Source organism: Trichosurus vulpecula, chromosome 4, assembly GCF_011100635.1.
Source record: "Trichosurus vulpecula isolate mTriVul1 chromosome 4, mTriVul1.pri, whole genome shotgun sequence".
Taxonomy (NCBI): Eukaryota; Metazoa; Chordata; class Mammalia; order Diprotodontia; family Phalangeridae; genus Trichosurus; species Trichosurus vulpecula.
This window is the reverse complement of record NC_050576.1, coordinates 35,447,894-35,466,899: the sequence shown is the minus strand read 5'-3', so window position 1 is coordinate 35,466,899 and position 19,006 is coordinate 35,447,894. Positions and strand designations below refer to the sequence as shown.

At 58.0% G+C, this 19,006-nt stretch overlaps 1 protein-coding gene across 4 annotated transcripts in view; it reads left to right on the top strand.

Moving 5' to 3' along the window:
• Positions 1-19,006, top strand: part of PTPRF (protein tyrosine phosphatase receptor type F) — a 97,948-nt gene that overhangs the window by 15,737 nt on the left and 63,205 nt on the right. For all 4 annotated transcript variants that reach the window (XM_036754779.1, XM_036754783.1, XM_036754782.1 and 1 more), the window contains exons 3-5: positions 3,232-3,342; positions 5,025-5,170; positions 6,367-6,508. In XM_036754779.1, the coding sequence (XP_036610674.1) occupies positions 3,252-3,342; positions 5,025-5,170; positions 6,367-6,508 (379 nt within the window). In that variant the 5' untranslated portion in view covers positions 3,232-3,251. The remainder of the gene's footprint in view (positions 1-3,231; positions 3,343-5,024; positions 5,171-6,366; positions 6,509-19,006) is intronic.

Below are 19,006 nucleotides of genomic sequence, written 5' to 3'. Positions count from 1 at the left end.
ACTGGGAGGGAGAGTAGACACACTAGGTGATGGAACAAGGATCTTGATGGGCTGAGTCTAAGGTGATGATATTTGGTAGGAGTAAATGCAAAGTCTAACACTTGGGCTCAAGAAATCAACTTCCCACGTACAAAGTGGAGGGAGTGTGGTTAGACTTCAGACTGAAAAGGATCTGGGGGTCTTTGTGGCCTGCCAGCCTGCTTGGAATGAGTCAGGAGGGCAGTGTGGCCACCACAAAGGGCTAATAGGATGATACAGGTCTGCATGAAGAAAGTCCAGGGGAGGAAGGGCAGGGTGAGGAGGCCGGAGAAAAGAGGCTGAGGGCACACAAGAGCTGGGTTCACTTTCCTCCGGGTTGTCGCTCAGAGGAGGAATTAGGATCAGCTCAGCCCCACCGGGACTCCCCACTCAGACTGAACCAAACTCTGGCTTTCTGCCTGTCTTTCTGAGATTATCTTGTTCTCCGGGCTGCCAACATCTCCATCCTTGGCAGGGCTCCCCACTCAGGCTGAACCAGGGAACAGAGCTGCAGACAGTCACGTCGAGGCTGGATGGTGTTTCTACCTGTTCCGGGGTGAAGGGGGCTGCAGGGGAAGCAGGGCAGGCCCCCTTCCTTGGAGGAGGGCTCTCAGCAGAGGCTGGATAGCCACTGGTCAGCCCTGTTGTGGTGGAGAGTCCTTTAGGGTCTGGGTTAGACTGGATGCTCCCAGGGCCCCTTCCGGCTTTGACACTGATCACTATGTAGTGTGTCTCTGGCTTTCTGCCCCTGTCTGGCCCTCTCTGACTCTGGGGTTTTGACTTCCTCTGTGTCTGACTCAGTTTACTTCTGGCTTTGTGCCTGTCTTTCTGAGATAATCTTGTTCTCAGGGCCACTGGCCTGGCCTGGCTACAGAAAGGCATCTCCATCCCCAGCAGGAGGGGACCAGGCCCTACCCTCTGAGAGTGCCGTTCGTCATGTGAGTGGGCTGGCTGGAATCTGCAGGGGCTGGGGGCGCTTCTGGAAGGAGGAGTCGTGTCCTGAGATTCACTCTGAGGAATGGAGAAAAGTTAGGGCAGCTCCCATGCCTGGAGCCCATGAGGAGATGGAGCCAGAGAGGGCGGATGAGGCTTCAGAGATGAGGAATGGGGGAGGGAGGAAGGAGGGGAGTTCTGGAGGGTGGGTGGGCGGGCGAGCTGGTAGCATTAACAGCTCGACCTAATGAGAGGGAAGAGGCGAGAGCAGCGGCGAGCCGGGAAATGCATTTCAGCCGCCAAGCAGAAGCCGGGCTGCTGGCCCAGCATCCTCAGGAAGTAATTAAGGCTCCGATTGGCCACAGGCCGGGGGCGTCTGGAGCTCATTCATCCGCTGCAGGCCCCGGCTGGGAGAGTCACAGGGCATCCCTGAGAGTATTCAGAGAGCAGGTGGAGGGGGTAGAGGACCTGGTGGTCTTTGCTGAGGAGCTGCCCCAGATCCTGCCCTCAGGTGGCTGTTAGTCTGGGGGGGGGGCGCAGAGGAGGGGAGCAGCCTGGCCTTGGGCCCTGCCCAGTCTGGGAGGACAGAGGGGAGCAGCCCTGACCCTTCCCCCAATGACCCAAGATGTGATGCAGACAGGGACCAGATCAGAGGGGCCTGGAATACCAAGGCTCAGGTGTTTGGACCTGACCTCCCGGGCAGCTGACCACAGTGGTCAGACCTTGGCATGAGGGGGATCAGTTTGGCTTCCTTGTAATAGGATGTTTCGGCAGTACCCCATCCTCCTGGGCTGGGCCACCACTCACTAAGGCTGAGTTAGGCCTCTTTACCCCTAGGGTCCAGTGAATCCTTGGGGAGTCTTGGTCTAGACAGTCAGAGGGCCTACTCTGTGCCAGACACTGGTTTGGGCACTAGGTATGTGAATGCAGATGTTTGAATCCCTGCCCTCAAGAAGATTGTTTTCGGGGAGGGGGGGGCAGGGCGAGCATGCGCAATGTATAAACATATGTATAGACATATGTACCAAACAAAAATACCAGGTATCTGGGGGTGGGGAGTATGGGGCAGAAAAGGCCTGCTGGAGAAACTGGCACTGGAGCTGGCCTTGGGAGGAAACACAGACTGACCACAAGAGGCAGAGGTGGGGAGGGGGTGCATTCCCGTGGAGGGGGCGGTGTAGCCTGTGCAGACATGGGCGCTAGAGACGGCCTGATGGCATGTCTGGGGAACGGCAAGGCCAGGTTGGCTGCTCTCTGGCCTGAGCTCGCCATTCTCCCTGTGCCCTCAGGACAGAAGGCAGGTCAGCTGCCAGCACGAGCCCCTCCCCCTTGGATCAGGGCTGACAAGCAGCAGAGATGGCTGAGATGGCACTTTGAAGGGCTACACTGCTTTGCTTTTGTTGTCTTATTTGGTCCCCATAAGGACCTGGGAGGGAGGTGCTGTTACCAGTCCTGTTTTATGGTTGAGGACACTGAGGCGCAGAGAATCTGCCAAGACTGCCCAGCTTGTACATGTAGGACAGGGAGACTAGAGAGGGGCCTGTGACGTGGGCTGGCTGCCTCAGCCTTCAGACGTGGCCTCGGGTGGTTTCACTGGGGGTGGAGGGTGCCGTCATGGGAATTGGGTGGGACGACAGTGTCTGGGCCAGGGCTCTCTGCCACCAACTTGTTGGGAACAAGTCCTGGGGAGCCCAGGCTGGCCTCCCCCTGGCCCTGAGCCCGGGCCTCAAGCTGCTTGGAGCAGCCTCTGCAGAGAGGCTCCCCTCCTCATGGTGTGCTGTGGGCAGGAGGACAGGGTTCTGGGGGAGGGGCTCAGAGCCCACTTTGGACAGGCCTGGCCTTTTACACCCCATGTCCTCCCAGTCCAGACTGCATCAATAGGGCAGGAAGTTCTTGGATCAAGGGAAAACAAACCTCTGGCCCCTGCTAGATCACTTCTTGCAAGGAGCTCACTCCTGCCACATGTGCCCAGAATTGCCGCGCCGCCCCCCCCCCCCCCCCAACAGCTCTCAGTGTGCAGCATTCTTCATGACCTCCGGCCTCAGTCAGCTTCTTGGTGCTCCTGGCTCTTCCCCTCCCTGTGACCCAGCCCTTTGAAGGCAGCTCCTGTGTGTCCTTCTCTCCTCCAGTTCCTTCCTGTGTCCCAGGCTCCAGGCCCTTCCCCATCCCAGTGCCCAGAGCTCTAGTCTGGCCCTCTGGATGTGGTCTGAGCAGGGCTTTCCGCTCCCTGTACCTTCCCAGGAACCCCCGTCTCACAGTCTGTGCCTCTCTCCATTGTAGGTCTGCTGCTGGTCCCAACCATGGCCCGGGTGGCTGCCCCTCGGTGGATGATGGTCCTACTGCTGCCCACCCTCGTGTTCCTTGGATTTGCAGCAGGCACCCAGGCAGATAGTAAGTCCCTTCTCACTTCCTAAGGTCTACTTGTGTGCAGGGAGGAAGGGGCACATCAGCTGGTCTTGGAGGGACCCCCCCCCCCCCAGGGAAGAGGGAGAGCCTGTGCAGGGGCCCACAGGTGAGAGAGAGGAGGTCAGGCTTGGTTGGGGGACAGAAGGCTGGTTTAACTGAGCCAGGGAGTACAGGAAGCTGAGCAGTGTGAGATGGGGGGGGGTGGCGTTAGCTGGGGGCCTGAGCCCTGAGGAAGCTCCTGGCCAGTCTGGAGTGGCCCCACCCCTTTGGGAGTCCAGGTGTGAGATGAGGGGACAGTGCAGGGGAGAGGAAGGGGCAAATTCTAGAGATGCTGAAGAGGTAAAATCCACAGTCCTTAGGACAGCTGGATATTGGGCCCAGGTGAGAGCAGAGAGGAAGGAGAGTCTCTAGGCCTAGCTGAGGAGAGCAGGGCCAGGCCCTGGCAGCTCAGGTTATGATGGCAGCCTACCTGTGGTTGGCTGGGCAGAGCTGGGGAGGCTGCTAGACTTTGGCCTGGGCTCTGGGCGTTGGTCTGGAGGGGAGGTGGGGCAGAGAGAGCATAGGGGCTCTAAGGCTCCATATGTCAAAGCTCGGAGCTAAGGCCTTGGATCCTGGAGGGGGCTAAAGGAAACTGAGGTAGCCCACATTTGGGAGGGGCAGACCCTAGGCTCATTGCTCCTGGCTCTGCTCCAAGGGCTGGACCCCAGAACCCAGCCCCTAAATGCCCATGGGAAGAGCTGGCTGTTCTCTTTCCCCTCCCCCCTGCAATCTGGTCTGTGGGGGTGGGGCCTGACTGCTGGTCTGACGGGTTTGCAGGCTGAGACTGGCTGGGAGTTGGAGTTGGAGTGGGGGTGGGGCCCTCCTGCCTGCTCAGCCCTACCCCCTCCTGAAGGGCACACAGGTGCCTATGAGGAGGGGGAGGAGCCTGCTCTAGGGGCATGGACCAGGATGGGAGGCCAGGCCTGGAGCCTGGGGGAAGGCCCTGATTAGAGATCAGCTATTGGGCTCCATCTCCTTCCCTTTGCCCCCAACCCTGGGGGCTTGTTGAGGGGTGGGTTCTGGCTACTAGGCCCTCCCCAGCACAACCAAAAGGCCTCCTTCCCTAAGGTCCCTCCCAGGGTCAAGGCTGCCTTCAGGGAGCTTCCAAGCAGAGGCTCAGACCCAGAGCTCTGAGAGTCAGGCCCAGGGTCCCTAACTCAGGCCTCTTGTGATGGTAGCACAGGGGCAGCGTAGGCCCCTTCTGAGCCCATCTTACCACCGAGCTAAACTGACCTTCATGAAACTCCCCAAATACATAGATGACACTCCATCTCCTGCCTCCACATCTTTGCCCAGGCAGTCCCTTTGACCTAGTCTCCCAACCCTCCTTTCCTTCAAAGCTCAGCTTCAGCAGCAGCCTTGCTTCGGTTGTGCTAGGGCCACTCCCTTCTCACTGCCTTTGTTTGGTATTTTTTTTGTCAACTTTTACATTCGCCTGTTGCCTCCCCTATAGAATGGAACCTCCATGAGGGCAGGAACCATTTCACTTTGGTACCCAGCACAGAGAAGGTGCCTCCTAAATGTTTTGCGGCTTGACTGATTATGGACCCATGTCTCCAGGGGGCAGAGGTGCCCGGGGCCAGGCACTTGGTCAGTGGTGACTGCTCCATCTGCCCCCTTTGCTCTAGGTAAGCCCACTTTCGTGAAGGCTCCTGAGGACCAGACAGGCCTGTCTGGGGGTGTGGCCTCCTTTGTGTGCCAGGCCACGGGCGAGCCCAAGCCCCGAATCACCTGGATGAAGAAGGGCAAGAAGGTCAGCTCCCAGCGGTTTGAGGTGAGGCTGCCTGGCCGGTTGACAGCACTGGCCGGGGGCGGGGGGGGGGGGGATACGAGTGGGGAGGGGGAGAGTGGTGAGCCCACGGGCTGGGAGGTGAGGCCTTAGGAACCAGAGGAGCGCTGGGGACAGAAGGCAGCCCCCGAGGTGGATGAGAACAGGACTGTGTGCAGGGGAAGGGGGGAGCCTGGGAGGAGGCTCGGTAGGGTGGGGAAAGGCAGGCCTGAACGTCCAGAAGCCAGGTTTAATCCAAGGATGCACGCGAGAGGAAGACACCCAGCAAGATCCTTCTTTCAGCCCTTGGAGCTGGGAGCCCAGGAGGACCTGGATCTCTTGGGGGCTTTCCAAGTAGGGGGTATGGATCCCAGCTAATGGGCAGGGCCTGGGCTTTGGGATGAGTTTGTAGGAGTGGAAGCAAGATGTAGGGGGATCGGCAGGAGGGAGAGGAAGGCAGGAGGCTTGCTGGGTCATCTCTGTCCTCCAGCCCCCTCCGGCCTCTGGCGGTGCTTCCAAGCAGTGACAGTCAGGAAGGGGGGACCCGTGGAGCTCCCCTGGTGTGACAACGATGCCGCTTGTGGCTGCTGTGGAGGCATAAGACCAGCAGTGTCAGCGTGCAGGAGGGCTGCCAGCGCAGGTTCTTGGATCTGCTTTTCTAAGAAAAGCAACTTTAAGGGGTGAATCGTCTTACTTTAATTAAACATACATATATCATTCACTTAGTTCAGGGGGAAAAGTCAGCACCCTGAACTTCAGAGAAAACACAAATAGAAATTACAAGCAGAAATTATGTAAACAGAGCAAATGACGCAAATCAGCAGATGGGGCTTCTGTCTGTCCATTGCAATACATTCATAGTTACCAGAGAGAGAAGCACCAACATCTGGGTTTCCAAAGCTGGTGGGGCTCCGTAACAGCTACCCAGAGTCTCCACACCAACACTCTTCCAATGAAGTGAGCCCCCAAAGCAAAATGCTAACCTCAGAGTAAGGTCAGAGGGTGGCACAACCGTGTCACTCAAACTCATGTGACTTAGGCTTTCCTGTGACTTAAGCAGCTCATCAAAGACACTTGATTCAATCGAAGGCAAGACTCAGTCAGAGGCACTTGATTGCCTTAGTGCTGAGAACTAGAACTCCAAAAGAAGAAACAGCAAAAAGTCCCTCCTTGACGGCCCCTCCCTCGCTGCCCTCCTGCAGGTGATCGAGTTTGATGATGGGGCTGGCTCCGTGCTCCGGATCCAGCCTCTGCGGGTGCACCGGGACGAGGCCATTTATGAGTGCACGGCCACAAACAGCCTGGGCGAGATCAACATCAGCGCCAAGCTCACTGTGCTGGACGGTATGTGCAGTACATGCGGGCTCGGGGGTGGCTGTAGCCAGCAGCGGGTGGAGAGGAGAGGCTGGGGGCGCCAGACAGCCCCCTGGTGACATCTGATCTCAGACCTTGTGTGGTGGTCAGTGAGGCAAGAAGTCACTTTGTGTGATATTTGGTGCAACTGAGTTATCCCTTGTGGTGGGATGATCAGTGAGGTCGGGTCTCTACTTGTGGGCTCTGTGTTACGGTCAGGCCAGAAGTCTCTTTGTGGTCACTGTGAAATGGTCAATGAGGATTGGTATCCCCTTATGGTCTCTCTGTGATAATGAGGGAGAACAGTGTAGATGGCCAGGAGGAGGGAGATACAGACAGTGGCATTTTGAAAAGAAAAGGGCCCCCAGGCTCTGGGCAGGTTCCACCTCGTCTCTGTGTTCGCCAGTGTTTGGTCCTGGGCTAGGGCCTTTGGGGGGGTGGGAGGTTGGCAGCGATATTGCAGGGTGGGGGTGGGATGAGGGCCTAGCTACAAAGGACAAGAGGGAAGAAGACTTCCCAAGAGCGGGTCTTATGAGCCATGGAAGGGGAGGGTTGCCAGCGTAGACATTTTCAGAAGCAGAGCAAGACGAGTCAGATCCCACCTCCAAGACTCATTGGCTATGGGCCCTCGGACTCATAAAAAGATTGGGGCAAGTCTAGACGGCTTCAGAGGTTCCTTCTGGCTCTTAGTCTATGATTCAGCCATTGAATTACCAAGACCTGGGGCCCAGGAGCCTCTGTGTTTGCTGACTGAGCAGTCCTTTCCCTCCCTCCCTCCAATTGGCCCCAGATTGTAGAAGGCCTTGAATGCCAGGATAAGTTGTAAGCAGTACAGAGCCAGTGCAGGCTTTTTGAGCCTGGAGGCTCTGGCGGGCAGCTTCTGTAGTGACCAGCCAGGATATCTGTTCTGCTATCCCACATCCGGCCCAGCATCAGGGCCTTGCCTCCCTTTCTGTGCTGAAAGCCATGGCTGGGTGTCCTAGTGGACCAAGCCCCACCCAGGCACAGGCTTGTCCCTGGGCTGCCCCTGCGGGGAGGTTGCCCCGAGGTGACACCTGCGGTAAATCCTGGGGCGGGGTGCTGCTTCCTGAAGGAGGTTGCACTTGCTGAGTCTGAAGGATGTGTAGGAATTCAGCAGGGAGAGAATTGGAGGTAGGGCATCCCAGGCAAAGGGAATAGCCCAAGCAAAGACTTGAGGGAAGAAAGCACCAGGCTCAGTCCAGGGCCTTGAGTGTAGACAGAAGAGGCCAGCCTTGGTTTAGGAGGTTTCTGAGCAGAGGCCAAACAATACGCCCAGGGCCCAGGGCAGCCCCACCTCCCCTGGGAGCTGTCCAGCAGGCTAAGGGAGTGCCTGGTGCCCCTGACATCATCAGCGCTTTCTGCCCTGATCCAGAAGCAGGTTGCTTTAGGTGAGTCAAGGGTGCCCATCTGCCGGACTGGGCCCAGAAACAAGACCTGGGCCTCTGCACTTGTGTGGCTGAGGGCACGGCCCTGGTCTGGACCTAGACCAGGAAGAGCTGAGTTCAAATCCAGCCTCAGACACTTAGTAGCTGCACAGCGTGTTTAAATTCTTTCTGCGCTTCAGTTGCCCCATCTGTGAATTGCGGACACTAACAGCACCCGTCTCGTAGAGTTCTCATAAGGATCCAGTGAAATAAGGTTTATAGAATGCTTCGAAACCTTAAAATGCTATAAAGCACGAGTGGCCGTCAGCAGTTTGTCCGTCCTTCTCCGCCGGTGGCCTTGGGCGGGCTGACCCTGCTCCCCTGCTTCCAGCCTCTTGGCAACAGGATCTTCCTGGACTTGGAGCTGTGGGGGAGCCCCCTCCCCCCCTCCTCTCCTCCCTTCCCTTGTCTTTCTGTTTGTGCCTCTGGCTCCTTCCTTCCTTCCCTCCCTCCCGCCCACCTGCCCAAGCCTCAGCCTGACAGGCTGGCAGTCCTTGGTCCTGGCCCCGCCCCCTCTGCTGTCCCCATCCGTCCACCCAGGGTTGCTATGGAAACCTTGGCCGGGCCAGGGCAGGAGTGGGTGGAGCCAGAGCTGCAGAATGCTAGCAGCAACCAAGCAAGCTGCCCTCTGGGGTCATCAGCCTCCTCTCTGTGGCTGGTGAGTGATGGCTGATGGCTGCTGCAGAGGGAGGGCCCCCGGGGGTGCCCGGGCTCTGTCTTTAGAGCATGTGGCAGGGTGCCAAGATAAAGGGCCACCTTGGCCTCGCCTGCCCTCAGGCAGGATCCCAGGGTCCAGCAGTATTAAAGCCAGCAGAACGGGGGTCTTGGGTGTCACACCACCCCACTTTGTGAAGAGTTTAGAGGTGTCCTAGGAGCCACTCCAAAGACAAAGCTCCAACTTTACAACTGAATAGTAATTACTTGTGTGTGTGTGGGGGGGGGGGTTGTTTTTGTTTTTGTTTTTTGCTTTTGTCACAAAGAAGAAAAAACAGATGCTCAGTGATGTAGGCATTGGGAGCCAAGTTCAGAATCAGTGCTGAGTACATGGGGAGGGAAGCCTAGGGGTCAGGAAGGGAAGTGTGTGTGTCCATGTGTGCATCCGTATGTGCATGTCTGTGTGTGTCTCTGTGTATATGTGTGCGCATGTGTGTAAAGCCCTGCTGTGCCACTTGGTGGCAGTTGGATCTGAGTCCAGTCACTCCCAGTCTTGGGCCTCAGAAGGCAGTACCTTTCTCCAGGTTGTGCTTGCTAACTGCAGGTGCCCCCAAGGGCTCTGTGTCCCGTGTCCTTTCTCTTCTGCCTCGACCCTCTCTCCCTGGGAGGCCTAGCACATCAGCTCCCATGGGTTCAGTCGTACTCTCTAGGCATCTGTAGATCCAGCCCTGACCTCTTGCCTGAGTGCCTGTTCTGTGTCACTGACTGCCTGAAGAGAAGGGTCACAGGATCATAGCCGTAGCCGACCCCTTCAACGTACAGATGAGGAAACGGAGGCACAAGTGGAAATTAAGGGACTTGGCCAGAGTCGCACAGTCAGCAAGTGTCTGAAGGCGCATTTGAACCCGGATCTTCCTGATGTCAGTTCCAGCCCTGAAATGTGAAATGCTGTGCAGGTAGAAATGACAAGACTGGGCCCATGGGTGGACGTGGGAGTTGAGGAGGAGGACCTCAGGGCTGGGAAGCTGAGCTGATGATGGCTCCGCTCGCCCATTCAGTTAAGGCTGCCTGCTGGTGGGTCTCTCTGGCTCTAGTTTCTTTCCCCTCTCAACTGCCAACAAATCTTCCTAAAATACAGCTATGACCTTGTTACTCTTCTGCTCAAGAAACTTCTATGGCTCCTCATTGCCTTTAAGTTAAAATATAGATTCCCATGTTGAGCATTTACAAACCTTCACAATCACCTTCAGCCTCACCTCTCAGACTGATTATAGATTCTTCCCCCAGCACAGTCCACAGTCCAGTCAAACTGGCTGGCTTCTTCTGTGGACATATCTTCTCCCACCACTAGGCCTTTGCTCAGGCTGTGCCTCATGCCTGAAATGCTCCACCTCTTTGCTCCGTTCCTAAGGGCTGTTTCCTCCAAGAGGCCTTTCTTGGTTCTCCTGTTTTCAGTGTTCCCTTTCAGTCCCTGGAACAGTCTATTTGTGTTGTATCTTTCTAGATTAGCCCATGAGCAATGCCCCAAGGAGACTCTTAAGTTCTTTGAGGGCAGGCAGGGACTGTCTTGCCCTTGTATTCCTCTTTCTGTGTCTAGCAGCCTGGCCTAGGATTGACTGAGCCGTAAAGGGACAGAGCAGCCTGGGTGATGTCCCCTGGAGCCAGCCTGTGCCCTTCCCCTGCCCTTCTCCTTCTCCCTTTTCTTCCTCTTTTGTTCCTCTCACTGTCTTCCTCTCCCTCCCTGTGTCCCCTGGGCTGACTTTATTTCATCACTGCCCAGGCCCATCTCAAGCCACTGAGACAGAAGCACAGAACATTAGATCTGGGCCGGTCCTTGGGGTCATCTAATCCGATCTGGCCCTTGACAGGCACCCCCGAAACACACCAGAGAAAAACAAGCCTTCGGCTCCCCACGTGGAGGCCGGCTGGCCCATTTGGGCAGTGAGCTGTCATCATCGACTGGGGCCAACCTCCTCTCATGAATCCAGGGGTGTTTGCTGGGCAGGGGGCTCTGCCTGCCATTTCTGGAGCTCAGATCTCAGCTTCTGAGCTGTGAGGACTGTGGCGGGGGCAGCGGAAAATAGGGACATTCCTGAAAGGCAGCTCAGTGAGACTGAAAGTCTGAGAGGGAGATGGGGAAGGAGAGGAGAGAGAGACACAGGGAAAGAGGGAGGGAGGGGGAGGACAGAGCAGGCCTGTGGCCCCAGTCAGGGACTGAGCGGAAGGAGTGCTAAGGGGTGTCCCCAGAGAGAGAGGAGAGGGGCTGTTTACAAACGAGAATGGCAGAGTACCGGTGGACAGCCAGGGTACACGGGTGATACTGAGAGAAAGGGAAGGCGTCCAGCATATCGGGGGCCCTGCCGTGGGGCCTCATGGGAAGCCTGGTGAGGAGCCGTGGAAGGGGAGGCACCATCAGCATCGTCTCTGGATGGAGGGACCATCCACATGGACGAGCTCCCCGAGCCGGCAGCGTTTGGGTAAAGAGGCCATAGGGCCAGAGGCAGATGGAAGTCATCCCGGTTTTTAGAAAAGAATCTTCTGGACATTTAGGTCGTGGCCTTTTAAAGCTGATCCTTGACAAGATTTCAGCTGGGGTTATTATTAAAGGGATGGCCTGTGAGCCCTTGGAAAGGGGAGGAGCCAAGAAAGGCTCTCAGGAGAAGTGGCCCTGTCTCCTTGCTGGGTACAGAGGCCCTGGAAGCTAGCGTCCTCCTGAACTCGTGGTTGCCAGGGGCCTGCATTGGATGCCCCCACCCCACCCCAGAACAGAATTGCCAAGGAGCAGGGCCCTCGGGGGGGCCAGGCCAGCTAAGCCTCGTCGAAGCTGCTCCGGGTACACTTTGGGGCCGAGGCGACTGCCTGGGTCGCCTCCAGTCCCCTTGGACGTTGAGCAGGCGTCCCCCAGGCGAGGAGGGCAGCCTTGCAGATCCCCTGGCTTCCTCCAAGGCCTACATCCTCTCCCTCCCCCTTGTTGGTGTTTTCTCCTGAGGAGTTTTCAGTGCCTTGCGCATAGTAGGTGCTTTATAAATAAATGTGGGGACTGAATGGGGCTGGATCATGGGGTTGATGCTAATGAGGTAAATTCAGCAGAGAGAACCTTATACCCAGGTTCAAAAAGTCTGGCCTTTCAAGAATATGGGCTGGGCATGGGGAGCCTGGTTAGGAAGGTGTTTGTGTGAAAAAGATTTGGGGGTTTGGGTGGACCACCAGCTCAACATCAGTGAGTGGGTGGTGCCTCCCCCAGTCCCAGCCACTGGTGGGCTGTAGAAAGGGCCAGGTGTCCAGAGCCAGGGAGGGAGGGTCTTGGGGCGGGGTGGCCAGAGGTGTGGTTCCAGGCCTCAGTCTCCACATCTGTAAAAAGCACAACCCTCCTATGGCCATTGGTGAGAGGCAAGTGTGAGCTGGAGGGGAGGCCTTAAATGCCAGGCAGCATGTGGGGGCTGTGGCAAGGCCCTCCCCCCAGCTCGCCATTCATCTTCAGACTGATCCCAGCAGCTTCCAGATTAAAAAACAAAACAGGCTTTTAAGATGCCAGGTTTGACGAGTTGAAGAATGGGGAGCTGCCGCCTGAGCGGCGGGAAGGAGGGGGAGGCGGCTCGCGGGAGGGGGGCTCACAGGCCCGCCGGGGTGGGGGGCTCCAGCCTGTGGAGTCTGTGCACGTGTGTGCATGAGTGTGGGTGCGGGTATGCACACACAGCTCAGGCGGCTGGTAAACATGTGGGTGAGGAGGTCACCCCGACAGACGCTGCCGCGGCCTCCGCTCTGCTGGGGTGTCTGGCTCTGGAGACTCTCCATCTGTTTGCTTGTGTGAGCTCAGCCTCCTCTCTGGGCCCCATCTGCCGGGGTCTGGGGGGAGGGGCCCAGACTCCCAATTCTCTTTGACACCCCGCCTCCCAAAGTGAACAGCTGGGGGTGGGGAGAGCCTGAGCTAGTGAGCCCCCGTCACCACTTGGTGGGGATTCCTTTCAGGGCCAAGCTGGACAGGGGATGCTGAGGGCCCCACCAGCTCCCAGGGTCTCAGCGTCTGGCATCATTACCCACCTGTGAACAGACCTCCAGGTGGCCCCTTCCCCCAGAGCAGGAGGGCGTTCAGCTGGACCAAGGAGGGGGAAGGGGGGGGGGAGGACGTTGCAGAGATTCCAGGGGAGGGCAGGGATCAGGCATGAGGCCAGTTGGACACTCCCTGGTGCCAGGCACAGGTGGACTCCAGGAAGGGGGAACAATGGGCGGGGGGAGTCCTTCTGCCTCTGTCTTCCTCATATCTCCCTGCCTGTGGAAGCCAGTCCTGTGGGGGAGATGTGAACTGTCTTCTGCTGGGGCTTAGACACATCAGCCACGTTTCCCACTGAGCCCCACACTCCCATTCTCAGTGCCAGTCCCCCCTCTCCCTGTACACGGAGCTGACCTTCTTTTGTTATCCCTGTCCCACTGCCCCCCGAATTGGAAGCCCCCTTGAGGGCAGGGGCTAGAGGAGGTATCTTGAGGCAGGTAGCTCCTGGGGTCCTGCAGCATCCCCGTGGGCAAGGGGGAGACCTCTGAGGGTCACTGTGCCCTGTTGGTCACGATGGCCAGGGTGGCGAGGGACCTTAGACACCCCACCCCCCTGCTGGGAGGTTTGCTTGGCTCCCCTCTGGAGCTCAGGTTCACGTTCCCTCCCAGGGCAGTGGGCAGGACCAGGCCTCAGCCACAGGAGAGCAGGCTGCTCACTCTAGGATGCAGACACGGGTCCTGCCAGTCATTCTAGTCCGGCTCTGTGGCAGATACTGAGTGAGCGCCGGCTGCGTGCAGAGTTTGGGTGACACGGGTCCTGTCCAGCCCAGGCACCCCAGCCCACAGGTGTGGGGCCTGAAGCTGGGTGAGAGGTAAACCCTGTGCTCCGGGAACCTCCCAGGGCAAGCAGGGAAGGCTGCCTGATGGAGGTGGTCTGGGAGGAGGCCCCTGGGCTGGGGGGCAGGGGCAGGGTAGAAGCTGAAGCTAGGATGGGTCTTGAATGCCAGGCCCCTGGCCCTGGGCTGCAGGGCCTGCCTCCCCTCTCCCCTGGGAGGGCTCTTGCTCTTCTCTTTCTTTTCTCCCCCTCCCCCCATCTCCATGGTAACCAGATGGGCCTGAGCTGGGCAGCGGGAAAGTGGAGAAGAATGGGAAGACGGCCCGCCTTCGTGGGTACCTGGGTGGTCTAGACCAGCCCCGTCTGGCACAGATGCCAGGTGGCTGGGTCCAAACCTGAGGGCCAGGCTTCGGGCCCTCTGCTGGTCTGCCCCAGGTGCTGACACCTAGCTCATCCCCTGTACCCGCCCACCTGTCTGTGCCATCCCCTGCTGTCAGACCCCCGAACAGGAGGGAGGGGCCTGTGGGGAAGAGCACCAATTGTGTTCCTTCCTTCTTTCTGTGGCTTTGGTTTCATCTGTGTGAACAAGGGTGGGCGTGGGCCCTGATGGTAACGATGGCCGCCATTTATACAGCATCTGCTTCCGCTGTGCCAGGTGGGCTCTGGGTTAAGCATTTTACAGATAGCTCGTTGGATCCTCACCAGTCCCATCTTTCAGTTGAGGAAACTGAGGCAGACAGAGGAAGTGATTCACCCAGTCGTATCTGAGGTCAGAGGACTTGGGCAGTGGGCCTAGCCATCAGGAGGCGGGCCTGAGCTTGGAGCTGATTTACGGACAAAAGAAAGAACCCCCTCACCCCCACCCCTGGTGCCTCCCCTCCGTTCTTGGTGTAGCCTGAGCGTTCTTGGCCTCCAGCTCCCTGTGTGACTAGGGGGCCACTCCCTCTATTGTTCTGTGCCTCCATTTCCCCATCTGTGAAATTCAGGGATGAGTCTGGATGGGCCCAAGAGCAGATGGGTGAGTGGGCGTGGCTGGGCTGCTGCCACCCCTGCTACTCATTCTGAATTTTGCATGAACAGGGCCATGTGACTGAAGGACAGGCAGAGGCCTGGCTGGCCTGGGATTTCTGTTTACGAGGCTCAGTGTCTTAATGAGATTGAGAGCGGCAGCTAATTGCCAGAGGATTGAATTACAAGAGCAGATGGCTGGGTTGGGCTGCTTCCTTCTCTTCCACCATGTGCTAGGGATACCCCAGAGGGAGCCTTCCTGAAGCTGTAGGCACGGGGCACTCCTGTACCTTCTTCTCCCCAAAGCACTGCCCCCTCCTGGGCTCAGAGAGAGCTGTCCTAGTCACCACCTGGGGGTGACTCAAGGATGGGGCACAGAAGGGCCAGGGGCCCAGCATCCATAGACAGCCTGTAGCCTTGGCATGTTCAGCCCCTACCCACAGGATGACCCGAGCTTTGGGTATGGGGAGAAGAGCAGCCTGTGTGGGGCCTTGGTGTAGTCGGCTCCCTCCTGGGACACTGAGAACATTGGGCTACAGGCCATGAGGGTCCTCTTCCTGGCAGCCAGGGTTGGGAGGTATAGAAGAAGACGGGCTCCAGGCTGGGCCTGAGCCTTTGGGCCCACTGTCCTTGGTACTGGTCAGACCAGTTGGAGGCATGTTCAGTTCTGGGCCCCCTGGATCAGGATGGAGGGCAGCCATGACATGGGGGACCAATGGAAGGAGCCAGCCTGGAGAGGGAAGGGCTGTCTTCAAGTAGCTGAAGGGCTGGCCTTGTTTTGCTGAGTCCCAGAGGGTAGGGCTGGGGTCTAGGGAAGGTGGGGAAGGTGGGGTGTGGTACCCAAACATTTTGAGGCTGGATGTTAGCCAAAAAAACTTCCTCACGTTGAATGTCGCCCCAGAATGGAATAGGCGGCCCCAGTAGGTAGTGAGTTTTCCATGAACCTCAAAGGCCACTGGTTAGAGGTATCCTGGGGTGGGGGTGGGGGGCGGGCTGTGGTTCAGGTCTGGGTTGGACTAGCTATGAGACCGCACGATACATGAGCCCGAGCTGAATTTAGAATCAGAAAACCTGGGTTAGAATCCTCCGCTGCCGCTCAGTAACCATGTAACTTGGTCAGGTGTATCTAGTAACAGACACTAGCCAGCACTTACATAGCACCCTAAGGTTGGCAAAGCGCTTTGCAGCTATCTTGTTTTGTCTTTACAACAACCCTGGAGGGTCGGAGCTATTCTTATCCCCATTTTACAGGTGAGGACACTGAGGCAGAGAGGCTAGGGGACTTGCCTAGGTTCATATAGCAAGTCAGTGTTCAAGGCTGGATTTCTGCTCAGGTCTTCCTGATTACAAGACCAGTGATCTGTCCACTATTCCACCTTCCTTCTCTCACTCTCCCTTCCCCCCCTCTCTGTCCCTCAATCTCTCTTTCTCTCTCACTCCTTCTCTTAGTCCCGCCCTCCCTTTCTTTCTCTTTCCCTCTTCCCCCTTCATTCATTCTCTCTCCCTTTCTCCTCCCCCCTCCCCACCTCTTTCCCACTCCTCTCCCTTTTCTTTCTCCCCCTCTTCCCTCTCCTTCTCTCTCTCTCTCCCCCCCACCTGTCTTCAAGTACCGTCGGGCTCTCCTCAGCCCAGGAGACCCCACAATGAAGGGGGGCCTTTGGCCTTGGCGCCGTGGGTCTCTTCCCTGCTCCTAGGCCCCTGTGGCCGGTGGTGCCCTGCTGAGGAGAGCTCGGGCTCAGGCTAGGTAGGCAACTCCACCTGTGCTTCTTGTAGTGGCCAGTGCAGAAGAACCGTGCATGCACAATCTCAAAGCCTGGGCTGGATGCTGCCACTGTTTAAATGTCCTTGGACCAGCCACCCAGCCTGGGCCTCCGTTTCCTCTCCTGTAAAACAAGGAACCTGGGCCACCGATCTCGGATGCCCCTTCCGGCTTTAGAGCTGAGAGGGCATGTTCCCAAGGCTCTGGTCCTCAGTTTCCTCATCTGTAAGATGGCCCTTGTACTCCTGCCTCCCAGGGCTTGGCAGCCTTAGAGACGAAGACATGAGAACTGTCCTCCATTTATCCTTCCTCCTCCACAGAGTCCGTATTCTCTCCTGTACTGGCCATGTGGTCACAGGCCTCCACCCCTTCCCGCTCCATGTGTTTAGACATGGCCTGCCTACCCTCGGAATTCCTGCTAAGGCAGGGCTGATCCCTGGAGCTGAGGGTCCTGGCAGAGCCAGCCTGTGGGACAGAGGGGGGCTGCCTGAGCCCCGCAGCTCACTCAGCTTCCTGTGGAGGAGGAAGGGACCCGCTGCTGTGTGTGTGATTCCCGTCGTCATGGTGCCCGCACTCCAGCAGCCTAATTAGGCTGGGAGAGCCTGTGGGCAGCGGGTGAGCCGGTGAGCTCTGCTACATGACAGAGTCTGCCCGCCCGAGCTCTGGGGTGGATGGCCAGAGCGGGGCCTCCTCCTCCCTTTCTCCCCTCCCCACTCTGTTCGTCCTAGGGAAGATGACCAGAGAGTTAGAAAGAAGCAGTCCTCACCAACCCCCCTCATCAGGCGAAGGGGGAAACTGAGGTCTGGTTCACCCTACTGGGAAGTAACTGAGCCAGTACCCCAGACCCTGCCCTCAGGGAGCCCCAGAACAATGTCGGGAGCTTCCTGCTTCACATGTGCTGTGACGATGGTGTAGGCAGAGGGTCTGAGACCAGGAGATAGAGAAGCTCCGGACAGCCATGGTGTGGGGGCTTGGGCTGCTCCAGAGACTGGGGTGGGGGGGAGCTGGGGAGCGCCCACCCTGCCTGGGCGGAGTGTCCTCTCAGAGGATATGAGCATTCCCTGCTCACAGGCCTGGAAATGAGTGGGCTGCTCAGCCTGGGGCCAGGTTACCCAGATGAGTGTGGGAGAGATTCCCATGACCCTCTGCTGTACCCCTCCCCCCTGCCCAGCCTGGGGTCTCAGGGATACCATGCTACGTTGGGCCCAACTCTAGACAATGCTGACTTTGGCTGTTAGGGATTCTGAGTAGAGCCTGCTGGCAGAACAGCAGAAAAGATGCTGCTTCCCCAGCCCCCAGCAAGCAGGGCTCAGTCTCCTCTCTGGAGCTCCTGGCCCACCCTCTGGGGGCCAGGCTGACCCTGCTCAGCTTACAGCCTGGCCTGGTGCGAGAAGCCACCTGGACCATGGAGTCAGAGGCACCTTGGGGTTTATCGGTCCAGACCCCTCATTGTAGAGAAGGGAAACTGAGGCCTGGGACTTGTAGGATAGTGGTGGAGCCCAAACAGGGAGTCAGGCTGAGAAGAACCTTGTCGCCTTGCTGGCAGATGGGTACCTGGTGAGCTGCTTTGGGGGCAGGGGCACAGAGGAGTGTAGGGATGGCTCCAGGAGGAGAAAGGTCTTTCCTGGGGCCTGTCCCCTCTGCCCTCTTGAGAGAGAGGGCAGTGTCCCTTGTCCTGGCTAGGAGCGGGGGCGCAGACTCTTGGAGAGTCAAGTCAGTCAGTAAGCATTTTTTAAATACCTACTGTGTGACAGGCACTCTGCTAAGCACTGGGGATACAAAGAGAAGCCAAGGAGGGTGCCTGCCTGTCTAATGGGGATGTGCACATGGCTCTGTACAAACAAGCCCTATGAGGGATAAATAGGGTGCAGAGGGTTGCCCTGGGAGCGGGAGAGGTTAAGAAGGGCTTCCTGTAGGAGGTCGCCCTGGTTTCCGTGGGGAGGAGGTAGCCGCCTGAGTCTCCTGCTGCCAGCTCTAGTTCTGCCTCAGTCTGTCCCTCCTGGTGCTGATGACCCCAGGGGCCTGGCCTTCCAGCCCCAGCACAGACCCGGCAGCTTGGGATAGCCAAGGAAGCCAGAGGAGAATGGCTGGCAGGCAGGAATGGCTGCCTGGCACTCCCCTCCCTCAGCCCTTGGAGTAGGCCTTCCTCCTCGCTTGTCCCAGGAGGATAGGGTGAGGTGGGGGGTGGGGGGGAGGGGGCGGGGCTGTGACTCAGCCAAGCTAGGCATTTCTGCCTGCTCTGGAAGGATCTTGTCAGTGGAATCATTGGGAGGGGTCAGAACGGTGCCAACTTTGTGGGGAGCTGGGCCTGTGGGCTGAGTACAGGGCTAGCTGGCACTGTGCAAGCTTCTGAGGCCACCAGGATTCCAAAGTCAGGGTCTCTGACCTGGGAGTGCCCCCCACCCTCCCTAGCAACCAGCCCGACCTGCTCCAAAGCATGACCTCCCTTCCCTACAACATGCCTGGCAAGTGGCTCTGCCCCCTCTGATTGAAGGGGGATGAAGGGCCTTCCCTCCAGCACAGAACCACTTCCTTTTCCCCCTTTCCATACTGGAGCTAAAGGGAGAAGGGCCCTGAGGGCAGCCACAGACAGGCTATAAGCCTAGATTTAGGGTGGCTCTGCCAGCTTTAAAAGAGTAAGGCCGGGACCAGGTGCTGGGTAGCCAGAGAGGTCTGGGGGCTAGGGAAGGGGTTCAGTTTCAGCTCTTGCCCCTGCTCTCAGGCTTTCCCCTCCCTCAGTAGATGTAGGGGTCTGAAAGGCTAAGCTTCCCAGACACAGACATAGTCCAGGTGCCAGG